Raw genomic sequence first — 11,799 nt, 5'->3', positions numbered from 1 at the left:
TAGCAGCAGCAGCAGCAGCAGCAGTAGCAGCAGCAGCAGCAGCAGCAGTCATTCAACACAGTCTCTCTTTCTTTTCTATAGGATTGCACAACAGGAGAGAAGGGCGTGACCTTTAAGCGGGTAAGCAAAAGGATCTGATGCTGCGAGACTCAACATGTTCTACTGAGGCACAGGCAGCGGGAGGGTTAACATTATCAGCGCAAACGGAACAACAACCATTTAAGTGATGATGCTTTTTTCTTGCTATTTTTGTTTTAGTTAGTTATAGTTGGTTATAGAATCGAGAAAAATTCCTTCAGTTCTTGTGTCATTTGTCAGGTCTTGTAATTCTGTTGATAAATTAAAAGAAATGTGTTCCAATATAAAAATGTTGCATTATTATTATTCATATTCATTACAGAGGAGTCTATTGGAGAAAATAGAAGCAGAAATACTTTTAATATATATATATTACTCAACCAAACATCCACCATTGAGTATGTGGTTCCTCTGGGGCTCGAAGCTTGAACCATATGAGTGTAAGGCAGGAGTGATAACCACTACATGGAACAACAGTTGGAGAGATGGGAATTTCAAAGAGATTCAAGAGATTTTAAATTCAAATAAAAGGTAGACAGAAAGAAAGAACCGGCCCAGAGACATGGTCTTAACTGAGACAAATAAATACAAAGAAAGAACATGGTCTTAACTGAGACAAATAAATACTCTCTTACCAGCTAATAGGGCAACTTCACTTTGATAAATAACCGACTGGACTCTGTCTAGTGATGACAATGATTTTACGCAAAAAAACATGACACATTTCTTTTATTTATTCAATGTGAAGCTGTTCACATCATCCTCCTACTAGTGGTGGTACTGGAAACTGCCCCAGCTGACCTGACCTTCAGGGTGATAAAAAAGAGGTTTTACATTAGATTCACATCTGACTCACTCTAACGCACCATTACAGCAACAGGAACCAGGGTTTGAACCTACCTCAATGAGCTTGTCGTGCTCCTGCACCTCTGCAGTGTAGAGAGATGAGCTTGTGCTCCTGCACCTCTGCAGTGTAGAGATATTTAGGAAACTGAATCTTCAGTTTCCCTCCGTTCAGAGTGACAGTGGTCTGGAAGAAACCAAAGCAAGTCTGGTTAAACTGTAGAAAAGTAAGAAGCTAAAACAGTTAAAAGACTGAAATAAACCCAGACCTTGAACGTCTCTCCAGCTTCAGTTTGCAGCTCACTCTCCTGCCCAATGGTGAACTGGTTGTTCCAGGTTTTGTCCTTCACAGTCTTCGTCAACCTGAATCTGTCGTTCTGGTACATATCTGTAATCATCGCCTCGTTGCTCAGATCCTCTTTTTTAATCCCTAAAGACAAAAAACAGAAAATCATTTACAACAATATAATATTACATTTTAATCCAGTATTAATGTGGGATTTAAGTGTAGGTTCCTCACCAACAGCCTTTAAGAACTCCTCCAGATTCTCCTCTTTTTCCAGCACGTATTTCCCTGTGAAAGCCATGATGACGACTGTCAGTGGTTGGTGTCAGTAGTTGGTATCTGCAAAGACCATAGAAAAATAATCAGTGAAGCTGCTTTATATACGCTTTCCAGCTCCGTCTCCTCTGCAAACAAGGTGTTGTTCCAGGTTCCTCATGTGAGATGTTAATTGTCAATGTTAATTTACCACTCCTGTGAGCAAATATCCTCAAAACTAGAATCATAATAGAGATGAATACATTTAAAATATAATTAAAAAATATAATAAAAAAGAATATAAAAACAAAAAACATAAAATGAATATAAAATATAAATATAAAACTAAAACATTTAAAATATAATCAAATATAATACATTTAAATATTAATACAAGAATCCAAAATCTATATATCCAAATCTATATTTGAATTTTTGTTTCAAGCAAAAGGAGAAAAGAAAACTGTTAGCATTTAGTGAGACAATCCTTCACTCCACTGCTCCTTCGTTTAAATCATTGTTTCCCAAAGACTGGGCCGCGATCCTTACGTGGGTTGCAAGAGATTGTTTTTTGGGGTCGTCTCGCATCATGTTTCCCAGGAGTTTACGAATAATGTCTATTGACTTGGGTCGCGAAGGTTTGTGACTTAAATAAATATGGGTCCTGGAAAAAAAGTTTGGGAAACACTGGTTTAAGTGACAGTTACCCAGAAACCTGAAGACTGTTTTTCAATTAAAATGTGTCATTGGTGTAAAAGCTCTGCTGACTTTCTGTTGTGGTCAACGGCTGCGTTGATCATAGTGTTTTCCTGCATGCTGTTAGTCTTTTTTCTGACTGTGTCCTGTTGTAGCACTTGAATGACAAACATTTCCATGCATTAATATTGTGCTCTTGTTTCCACAAAACCAATACACACTGGTAAAACCGGTCTCTTTTATGAAGATAAAAGTAAGCGCTGCAGGCACAGCAGACAGCAGCTGACAGACGAATCTTGATAAATTTTAATGTCAGCTGTCTGTGGATCAGCTGTGCAAACACTTCCACGCCCTTCAGGCCAAACTGCCACTGTTGGGGTAGTTAAATTATCAGAATGGTGCTGATATTTATTTGATATATATTTGCATTTTGTTATTTTTACATTTAAATACAGCTTTTACTGCTCAGATATGGTGACTGGTTAGAATAAACAATGAACTTTTGTTTTTCTTACTTTGTATCTTCAGCAGTTCAAAAGGTCAATGGTTTCAATGGTTGTTAGTAATTGTTATAAAACATTTGAGTTGATGGTTAATATAGCAATAAAATGAATAAACCAGAATAAAAATAAAAATATTACATAACGTAAAGAGGTCCTAAGTTTCTTTTAAGGTTGTGGCAAATATTTAACCTGACAGGTAAACAGACTGTAGCCTGAAATATAAAATTATTATTGTTTTTATTTTCATTTTGTAAGGTCATGCAGTTGCGCTTCCCTCCAGCAAATGTCACCCAAGGTGAACGCTTAAGTCAAGGTAATTAGCACGTTTAGGTTAGTGGGGTTTTTTTTGTATGTTTGTTTGTTTTTTGTGGTTTATTGTTCAGGTTGACCGCAGAGGTGGTGGATGAGGATTGTGAGCACTTAAAATAAAAACAAAAAATAAATGTGAGATGTTTACCTGGACTAGTGACGATATTAAAACTTGTTCATGTGATAAAAACACATCAACAAATATTATACACACATATTGATTGTTTCGTGTAATAAATTAATATTTAAATTCGGGAAATTCAGTCTTTTTAAAAGAAGCTCAAAAGCCAAAAAATGCTTAAACTATAAAGGGTTCTTCTCCATTCTTGCCGCAAGAGGGTGCGCTCGTTACTTTGTAACCGACCTTCTGAATCTAACGAGTTAATATTTAGAGTGTAAATAAAGTTCATCAGTTCTCACGACGCTCACGGCGGTTCCGGCTGACTGAGGAACTGCAGCGTCTGTGTTCTGACTTCCTGTCATTGGAGACGATGTTTTTGTTTGGCGTAACAGAGAAGAATGTTCTCGACTTAAACACACAGCGACTTCTATACGGGCGGGTTTTTCTAATGGGCTTCTGAAAAAGTAAAGAGAACGAAAAGACCATTAACATTAAATGACATTAAATACTACACTTCTACTACATTCTACTTTTCCTTTTCTGTGTCCTTTTTAATTCTTCCCTTCTTTTTACCTGTGTTCTTTGACATTTGGCAAAACAAATATTTATTTTTTTAAATAGTCACCATAAAACATGACGTGTGAAATTCTTCTACGACTAAATCCTTTTACAAACACTGAGTGGATCTTAGACCACACTCTTTAGTTCAAATATAGAAACCAGAGGATAAATCTATGTAGAATGTTGATGAAAATCAAAAGTTAAAGCCAAAGGGCAACACTTTGTTCAACTTCTTGGAGACGGCCTTTAATCAGCGTGTGTTCCCATCGAGCTAAAAAGAACAAAAACAGCTCAAACAGGAAATCAGACCAGATGTTGGGGTTCAAATAAACATCTAAACATACAGTATCTCTGCAGCACCAACACCACTGCCCTGATCCCTGCGGTTAGCTTCTATCTCGTAGCACATATAGAAAGACTCCTATAAATTGAGCAGCCCACTCTGCAGCCCCCACTCTCTCAACACTTTTCCAAATTCTTCCCCGAGGACATATTCAAAGGAAGCCAGCAGCCTGCTGTTTCAGCTCCAAACACAAAAGCTTACAGGAGGCCGTGAGGACGATCCATTATTAAAGTGACGGCCCTGAGCGCCGCTCCACACCCCACTATCTCCACCTCCTCCGCCCTCTTTACAGACGGACCAGTCAGCTGTGGAGATCTGGAAGGATCTCCTTTCATCTCCACATCAATGCGTGCTCTTATTTTATTTTAATCTGAAATCTACAAATCACACGGAGTTTATCTGTGAGCCCTGCCAAACGCTGATTGCTCTTTAATCTCCACGCCAAGTCACTTACAGTTTGATGTGGATCATGTGAAGGAAAAGTGCCGTTCACATCTCTTTAATCCTAATAGTAATTAAAGATGTGAGAGATGAGGGTTCTTTGCAAGTTAAAATTTTAAAGAGTTTTTTTTTTAAGAGTTGTCGGTCAAGTCATTTTCCAAGTGCTTTTACTCACAGCTAATAGTTAGAGCGAATGCAGCATTTAATACAACATTAAGTTTAATCTGTGAGGTCCCTTACTGTAGGTTTAACATCAGGACAAAAAACTGCCTTGGTTTAGTCTTAAAAAAAAAGTTTAATCAATGCAGAATTATGAAGCTGAAGCGGAAGCTAAGTTTAGCTAGGATTATTAAAAAAATACTGGTGTGTAATTGAACTTTTATGTATAATATTATTTGGTAAACACTTCGGGTTTTCTTCAGAGTGAATATTTCTTCACGTTTCTCAAAACAACAGTTCGTACAGTATCTCAGTGAAGATTCTCATTCATCCAGGTCAGAGGTTAGTTGGAAGCAACTGGACTTCTTGGATCTTCAAAGACATTTACCAGGTCAGAGGTTAGTTGGACTTCTTGGATCTTCAAAGACATTTTGTTCCTCAAATGAGGAACTTCATCAGTTTCTGGTTGATATAAGAGGAAACACTAGTAGTTACTGTATACTTCTCTAGACCTCACTCTTCTCCACTTGATAGTGGAGGAACAAAACGTTTTTCAAGCTCCAAGAAGAAGTACAGTTGCTCACTACTTTGGATAACAGTAGTCGTATCAACCTGGGGCTCAGTGTTGGACGAGCTGTGTCCAGAATCGAACTCTGACCTTAGTGTGAAGATGATCTGTGTCATCTAACAATAGGCTTTTAGATCAGAAAAAGAAAAAAACAAACAAAACTGACATCACAAGTGGAAAAACAATGTTCTACAAATGAGATAACGTGAAAAAACAATGTTCTACAAATGAGATAACAGCATCCACTGTTCTGTCAGGAACAAGAGCAGGCTGATGTATCTGCAGGAATTATGGGAGAATAAAGTGGAGTGTGTGCTCGGAGCTGAATTCATTTGTCCACACTGAGAGCCTTCAGACACGGAGCTGTGATCGCGCTGCGCAGACGGAGTTCAGGAGCAACAGAAACGCTGCTCCTGTTCCCTCAAAGGCTGAATAATAACTTTGTCTGCGGGTTAGAAAGTACCACCTGTGGTTACAATATTCCACCCATGGTGAGACGAGTGGGAATGGGAGATGGAATGGCACTTTTCCTAGCATGTGGTCACAGCCAGAGGAACGTTTGTCAGAATCTGCCGGTTCATCACTGGAGGGCTGCGGAGAATTGTCTTCTGATCCAACAAAGTGCAGCTTCCTCCAGAAGAAAGAGAACGCTCTCAAACTCATTTCATGTGTGGTTTATTTTGTCATGGCACATTATGATAAAAAAAGAAAAGAAAATCCCTTTATCATTTAGTGTCACATAAAACAAGACTACAAATTGGTAGAAAAGAATATAAAAAAAACGGAAATGTTGCGGTTTAATTTCATGGTCGGACGTTAACATCAGACGTTTTCCTTTTGGTGTGACACGGGTGAAACTAAAACAAAAATCATTCAGTAATAGTCTATCACTCACAAGAAGTGGCTGCAATATGCAACATATTTAATGAGTTCAGAGCCCACTGCTCTCTAAGAAAACAACCAAACTACAGTCAGTCAGTTCACACAATTATATAAAAAATAAGTTATTATAAAAAAAAAAGGAAAAAAAAGATGAACCAGTGGTGTGCACCAGACAGTGACGGCTATGGTCGAGGGAAGAGGGGAAAAGAAACTACAGTTATTGCACCTTTGACACCTCAGTGAGAAGTTGCTCATGAGTTATGAGTAAAATAAAAAAATAAAAAAAGACTATGAAGATTTGAAGTACAAGCAGAGAAAACAAGCTGTGAACAAATTAGAAGACACAGTTTGTTAGATATAACGGGAAAAACTGGTTTAGCACGCTAATTAGCAATTAGCTAATTGCTAACAGCAAAACGCAGTGACGGTTGATCACCGAGTGGTGGTTGTGGTTGTAACTCAGACGTGCGTCAGAGGGAAAAGTGGTGAACACGCCTTGAATTATGGATTCAAGGTTCACAGCTGGAACACGACAGCAGATGGAGACAAAGTCATGACGGTGACTCCGTACACGTTTGTGGGGCAGACGGTGGGTAAACCCCGACCTGCTGGGTCCAAACGTGTATGTATGGTTCGGTAAAGTCTCACTAAAATGGCTGTTGGTTAATTCTGGAACTTTCTAGGATGAAAATACAGGAAAATGATTCCTCTGGACCAAAAGTCACAGTTTGGTTCCAGTTTCCAGCCTATTTTATATCAACACCGCCCACACAAGTTGGATGTAAAACAACAACAAACAAACGAGTCAAAGTCGGATTTCACCTGTAGTTATTATTTGAGTCAGAACTATATCCAGGAAGATAAAAAAAAACCCCAACAACAACAACTAATGGACTGATGATGACGTCCAGGTACTTTTGGACTGTGTGTTTTTTTCTGACAAGGACAGACATGCAATTTGAGTAATTAAATGTGCTTTAAAACTGTGTGTTACTTGAAAAAAAAAGTTCCTGGTACTTAAAACTGTGCAGTGAAAACACAGATGAAGATCAGTGTTTAGTAAATTAATCCAATGGATTTGACCCTGTTTCCAGACGTTTCCTCCAAACTAAGTCTTTCATATTTCTAACTGGAGCCTGTGTTCACCCAACAAGACCATCGTCAGCAGGCTGTTCTGTTGTGAACTAAAATATCAGACAAGAAAACAAGGAAAAACAAAAACTCTAAGTTTATGAACATCAACCAAGTCCACGTGGAGCCGACAGTCTTCTTTAAGACATGGTTCTAAAAACCACAGCTTTAGCAACAGTTTGAGGTGAGTGCGGTCACAGGAGACGGGCAAAAAAACGTGGCAGGAAACTGACACGACACACTGATAGGGTGATGTCCAACACGTGTAACGTCACTAATGTTAAAAAAACAAAACAAAAAAATAAACAGTCAGTCAGCTGCCGCCAAACCACAGTAACATTTCAGTCGACAACATCCAGAAGCTGAGGTCCATGATCACTCAGGGTATCGCCACGGCAACCACCAGCAGTGGGAATCTGGATGTGTTTACGCTTCAACAGGAAGTGGACGAGTCAGGGCCGCAGCTTTGGAGAGCAATTACAGACGACTGCCTACAGATGTTTGTGCGTGAAACCAGTGACCACCGGGTTGTTCCACCACAGACATGGCTCACAGCTCAGCAGCTGAATGAACGGAGGGTACGGTCCAGTGATGAGGACGGGGTGGCAGTTAAGACCCCGCAGATGCTGCATTAGCATCTGCTTTAAAGCATTACAGCACAGAGTAATCAAAAAGGCTGTGTATAAGCCCGAAATCCTGAGCTGGAGTATACAGTTTATGTGAACGGGTACACAGAAAAAATATAATCAAAGGTGTGTTTATAAGTTGGAAAAGGGGGAAAAAAAAGCTAAGCTATATCAAAACATAATAAGAAACAAAACAAGTAAAACAAAGGAAGTCATCATAAATAAAAGCTATGGCATGTTTCAATGGCATCATATTCAAGTAATTTTCTTCAAGTCCCTGATAATCAGTGGTTCATGTAAACATTGGAGTCAATAATAAACACAGACACAGAACCAACAGGTCAAGAAAAAGGCAGCAGCAATTCATATTTACAATGCACGACCAACGTCCATGTCTCCTCCACCCTTCCCGGTCCAGTCACCTCTGTTTGTGTTCGCTTCTGTGAGCAGTGGACGCTGGGAATAATAAAAAAAAAAAAAACACCTGCAGCTACAGGAGAGCCGTGTCTTCCCCCAGTGTGAGGGCTCCGCCACAGGGCAGGACTTTGGAGGAGGGAGAGGAGAGACGAGACGAGAGGTGAAGGAGTCCCGAGAAAAACTAAAACAGTGCACGTGTGTTCAACGCCACCTGCTGTGAGGTTGTATGTGGTGAGGTTTTTTTCTTTTTTTACCCAGAGAAGACGCAAACAGTGAATCAACGGTGAGGACACGACAGAGCAGACATTTTCAAACGTGTGTCGTCTTTTGGCTTCATTCTTCTCATCAGTATTACGTCAGCCCGATCTCTACCATGACGTGTTAATGTTTTAATTTTTTTTTTGGATTAAAAATTGAACTAAGTGAGCAGCAAAGGTTGTCATCACAGAAACCTTGTGTTGGCTCAGCTGTGATGAGGCTGAGCAGAGGCACTGACTGAGGCCGGTGTGCGATCACACCACCATCTCCTTCACAGTGACGACCATCTACGACAGTTCACAGGAGCAGTTCACAGCGGCAGAGCCGCGACGTTTGTTTGCGACGCCTCAGTGTGTCATGAGTCAGCGGAGCGCCTGTCACGTCAGCGTGATGACTTCCACCGGGTCCGTCTTACTTTTTGGCCTCTGCTTGCGTTTGAGGCGCGTCTGGGACAGGGGTCGAGGAGTGGGATCCGCTGAGGGTGTCGCTGTGCCGACGGAGAGAGAGAGGAGGTCTGCGAGGGGATGTTTGAGGGACGGGAGCTGGCAAGAAAGCACGCTGTTGCACTCCCGCAAAGGTTTGATCTCTCTCTCCGTCTCCTGGCGTCACCTGTCAAAGCAGCCGGCAGCGAAGGTGTGATGAGAGCCCAGGTAGCCCCCGCTGTAGGCCATGCTGAGGCAGTGCCGCGGCTCCCCTGCCAGAGCCATCTGCACGGAAATAGGACCCGGGAGCGGCATCGCTCGACTCACAGGCTGGAGGCCGGAGGTCAGGCTCGGGTAGGAAGGGAACCCGCTCCCCGCAGTGATGGAGGGAGCTCCGGTGAGTAAACCCACTCTGTGGCTCTGAAGGAAGTCCTGGGACACGTTCACCACCGGACCCAGAGCATGGGAGTCGGCGAGCGCCTGCAGCTGGGACAGGGAGGGAGAATGCTGGGATATGTGCGGGAAGCCGTCAGGCTGAAAGAGCAGCTGTGGTGTTGAAGAGCTGGAGGAGGACGAGCAGGAGGAGGAGGACGAGGAGGAGGCCGGCCTCTGAATGGCTGACACTGGGGAGAGGTGAGAGGTCTGGGCCTGCGACTGCAGGGAGGAGGGGTGATGGTGGTGATGGTGTGGCGTCGTGGGCTTGCTTTTGTTGGCCTCCTTGACGTCATTGTCATGAGCACTGTGAAAGAAAAAAAAACACACGTATTTCATAAATTAAAAATGATGAAATAAGTCAATCAACATTTTATTGGTCACAAAAGAATGTTTTTTTTGTAAACTTGAAATAGGGTGCATAGATGTGGATACTGTGTCAGTCTTTGGTCACAAATTAATGTTTTTTTTGTAAACTTGAGATAGGGTGCATAGATGTGGATACTGTGTTTGAATCATAGCCCAGTGTGGCCCACAGCCAACATCCCACATCCATGTGATAGTCCAGCTGTCAATCACATGTGGTGTCCACATATGTGCACCATCTTGGTTTGCTTTTTCTCCATTTTCGATCATTTTCATGTACACAGTCTACGGTCTGAACTGACACTTTAACTCGACTGACTGAGTCTGAACACATGCAAAGAATTAATGTCAAACATCAACAGACAGATGCATACAGTGTGTGTGTGTGTGTGTGTGTGTCTTACAGCAGCATCAGTTCAATGCACTGGGTCAGGTGGTCCCAGGTGTAGCCGGTCAGCAGATGCAGCGCAGTCGTCCAGCTCGGGGATATTTGAAGGCAAATTCGAGAGGCCGCCACACACGCAGCTGCAACCTGAGATGGTCGGAAACTCAGGAAGGCATGATCTGCAGAAGTAAATTCCCTCAATTAGACTGTGTAAATATATCGAGGCACAAAAGGTGGACAAAGGATTTTTGACATCTGTTTTTCTACTTCCAACTCCAGGCTCACCCTGCAAGGACACTTCCAGGAAGTAGTGAGTGTATTTGTCCATGAAAGCCTTGGTCTTGGAGAGGGAGGACAGTGGCCAGCCGTTGTACAGGTCGCCCTCCTGCACCGAGGCGTGGAGGTAGTAGTCGATGAAGTGGGCAGGTGTGGGCATGCACAGATTCCAGCCAAAAGTCTCCAGCAGCAGAAGCTCCATCTTGATCAGATCCTTTTTGTTCAGGACCAGGTTGAGGCTGCACATGAAGCCCAGAGAGTTCAGCTGCTCCAGTTTGGGAACGCGGTCCTCTTTCTCCTCAAATTTACCTGGAGAAAAGAAAGAGAAATAAAGAAAAAAAAAGGCAGGTTTTTTTTATTAGCATTCAAATGTACTGCAGAATCATACAATGTGCTGTGGAACATGACATCACAACTGCAGCCATCCCTGTTCTTTCTTTAGAAAGCACTGGAGTTAACAAGATATACAGGAATATCCCACAGGCTGCGTCATTGACTGAGGCCTCGGGGGGTGTAAACTACACTGGTATTGAGCTGCTTGAGATCAATATGGAGTAAAATAACCTTATGAGATTAGCACTTTAAAAAGCAACACTAACGACTTCTGATTGGCTCGTCTTTATACCGATTTTTAGCTTTTCTGGCCCTAATGTTCTTACCAATAAAAAAGAAATTTACATCTTAATTTGACGTGTGGCCAGTTGACTGAACTGCATTCAGACATTACTCCACCAGATGTCAGAAATTTAAAGGTACAGTATATATATACAGTATGTGTGTGTATGTGCAAAAACTAATAAGTCTTAAAATAAGTTAACTTTTCCACTTTTTTTTTTGACAATGGACCTATAAAACCCCATGATGCATCTGTTCAAGAGGGCCACACATGAAGTAAATAAAGCAGGCTTATTATGTGACAATCAAAACCACAGTTCTTATGTCTAGGCACCAGAGCACTTCAGTATTTTTTTTTTCACAGTTCTTATGTCTAGGCAACTGAACACTCATAAACAGCACCAGAGCACTTCAGTATTTTTTTTTTAGTTGACAAAAAACAATTACCCAGTAGTTTAATCTAAAACCCCAGGAATAAGTTACATGATCCATGCATACAAATCTGAAAACATTCGAGTGATTTCAATAGTAAAAAATAATTAATAATAAAGAATTGAAACCAATAAACATAAAAAATAATTAATAATAATAAAGAATTGAAACCAATAAACACCGCTGTAGTCCCATGCAGTGGATTTACAGGCAGCCCCAAAGTTCCAGCTTCCACAGAAACCTTAACAAGTGCCTGCTAAGCATTAGCAATTAAAGTGACTATTACTGAACATCTGGCCATAAAGCCGAGCTGTTAGACTAACAAGGCAGCATCAGGCCCTTAATGTGGATTATACAAGCTGCACTATTCTCTATGAAAAAGCGGGTAATCTGT

The 11,799-nt window shown here is 41.3% G+C and overlaps 3 protein-coding genes across 4 annotated transcripts in view; 1 reads left to right on the top strand and 2 right to left on the bottom strand.

Moving 5' to 3' along the window:
- Positions 1 to 361, top strand: part of LOC103391202 (gastrotropin-like) — a 1,490-nt gene extending 1,129 nt beyond the window's left edge. Inside the window, exon 4 of the mRNA XM_008327374.1 lies at positions 82 to 361. Coding sequence (XP_008325596.1) covers positions 82 to 138 — 57 coding nt within the window. The 3' untranslated portion in view covers positions 139 to 361. The remainder of the gene's footprint in view (positions 1 to 81) is intronic.
- A 305-nt stretch (positions 362 to 666) lies between these two features.
- On the bottom strand, positions 667 to 1,690 carry LOC103391203 (gastrotropin-like). 2 transcript variants are annotated; one of them, XM_008327375.3, is made up of 5 exons: positions 1,442 to 1,690; positions 1,191 to 1,351; positions 1,037 to 1,108; positions 979 to 999; positions 667 to 884 (listed from the first exon to the last, which is right to left on the bottom strand). In XM_008327375.3, exons 1-5 carry the CDS (start codon positions 1,506 to 1,508, stop codon positions 831 to 833), a joined length of 375 nt encoding a protein of 124 aa, XP_008325597.1. In that variant the 5' UTR covers positions 1,509 to 1,690; the 3' UTR covers positions 667 to 830. The 2 variants fall into 2 exon arrangements, with proteins under 2 accessions (XP_008325597.1, XP_008325598.1); XM_008327376.3 differs by having other exon boundaries at positions 979 to 1,005; positions 1,043 to 1,108; positions 1,442 to 1,688.
- A 4,134-nt stretch (positions 1,691 to 5,824) lies between these two features.
- ccnjl (cyclin J-like) overlaps positions 5,825 to 11,799 on the bottom strand; it is a 20,767-nt gene continuing 14,792 nt past the window's right edge. Inside the window, exons 4-6 of the mRNA XM_025063365.1 lie at positions 10,368 to 10,679; positions 10,102 to 10,261; positions 5,825 to 9,638 (exon numbers count right to left, since the gene is read on the bottom strand). Coding sequence (XP_024919133.1) covers positions 9,083 to 9,638; positions 10,102 to 10,261; positions 10,368 to 10,679 — 1,028 coding nt within the window. The 3' untranslated portion in view covers positions 5,825 to 9,082. The remainder of the gene's footprint in view (positions 9,639 to 10,101; positions 10,262 to 10,367; positions 10,680 to 11,799) is intronic.

Source organism: Cynoglossus semilaevis, chromosome 15, assembly GCF_000523025.1.
Source record: "Cynoglossus semilaevis isolate Cse_v1.0 chromosome 15, Cse_v1.0, whole genome shotgun sequence".
Lineage (NCBI taxonomy): Eukaryota > Metazoa > Chordata > Actinopteri > Pleuronectiformes > Cynoglossidae > Cynoglossus > Cynoglossus semilaevis.
This window is presented reverse-complemented; position numbering and strand designations above follow the sequence as displayed.

Bases quoted from the DNA above. Each gene is read 5' to 3' on its own strand.
- LOC103391203 (XM_008327375.3), bottom strand. From the start codon at position 1,508: ATGGCTTTCACAGGGAAATACGTGCTGGAAAAAGAGGAGAATCTGGAG. The intron at 1,352-1,441 runs GTGAGGAACCTA...TTTTGTCTTTAG, and splicing joins GGAGTTCTTAAAGGCTGTTG to GGATTAAAAAAGAGGATCTG. The intron at 885-978 runs GTAGGTTCAAAC...ATCACCCTGAAG, and splicing joins AGCACGACAAGCTCATTGAG to GTCAGGTCAGCTGGGGCAGT.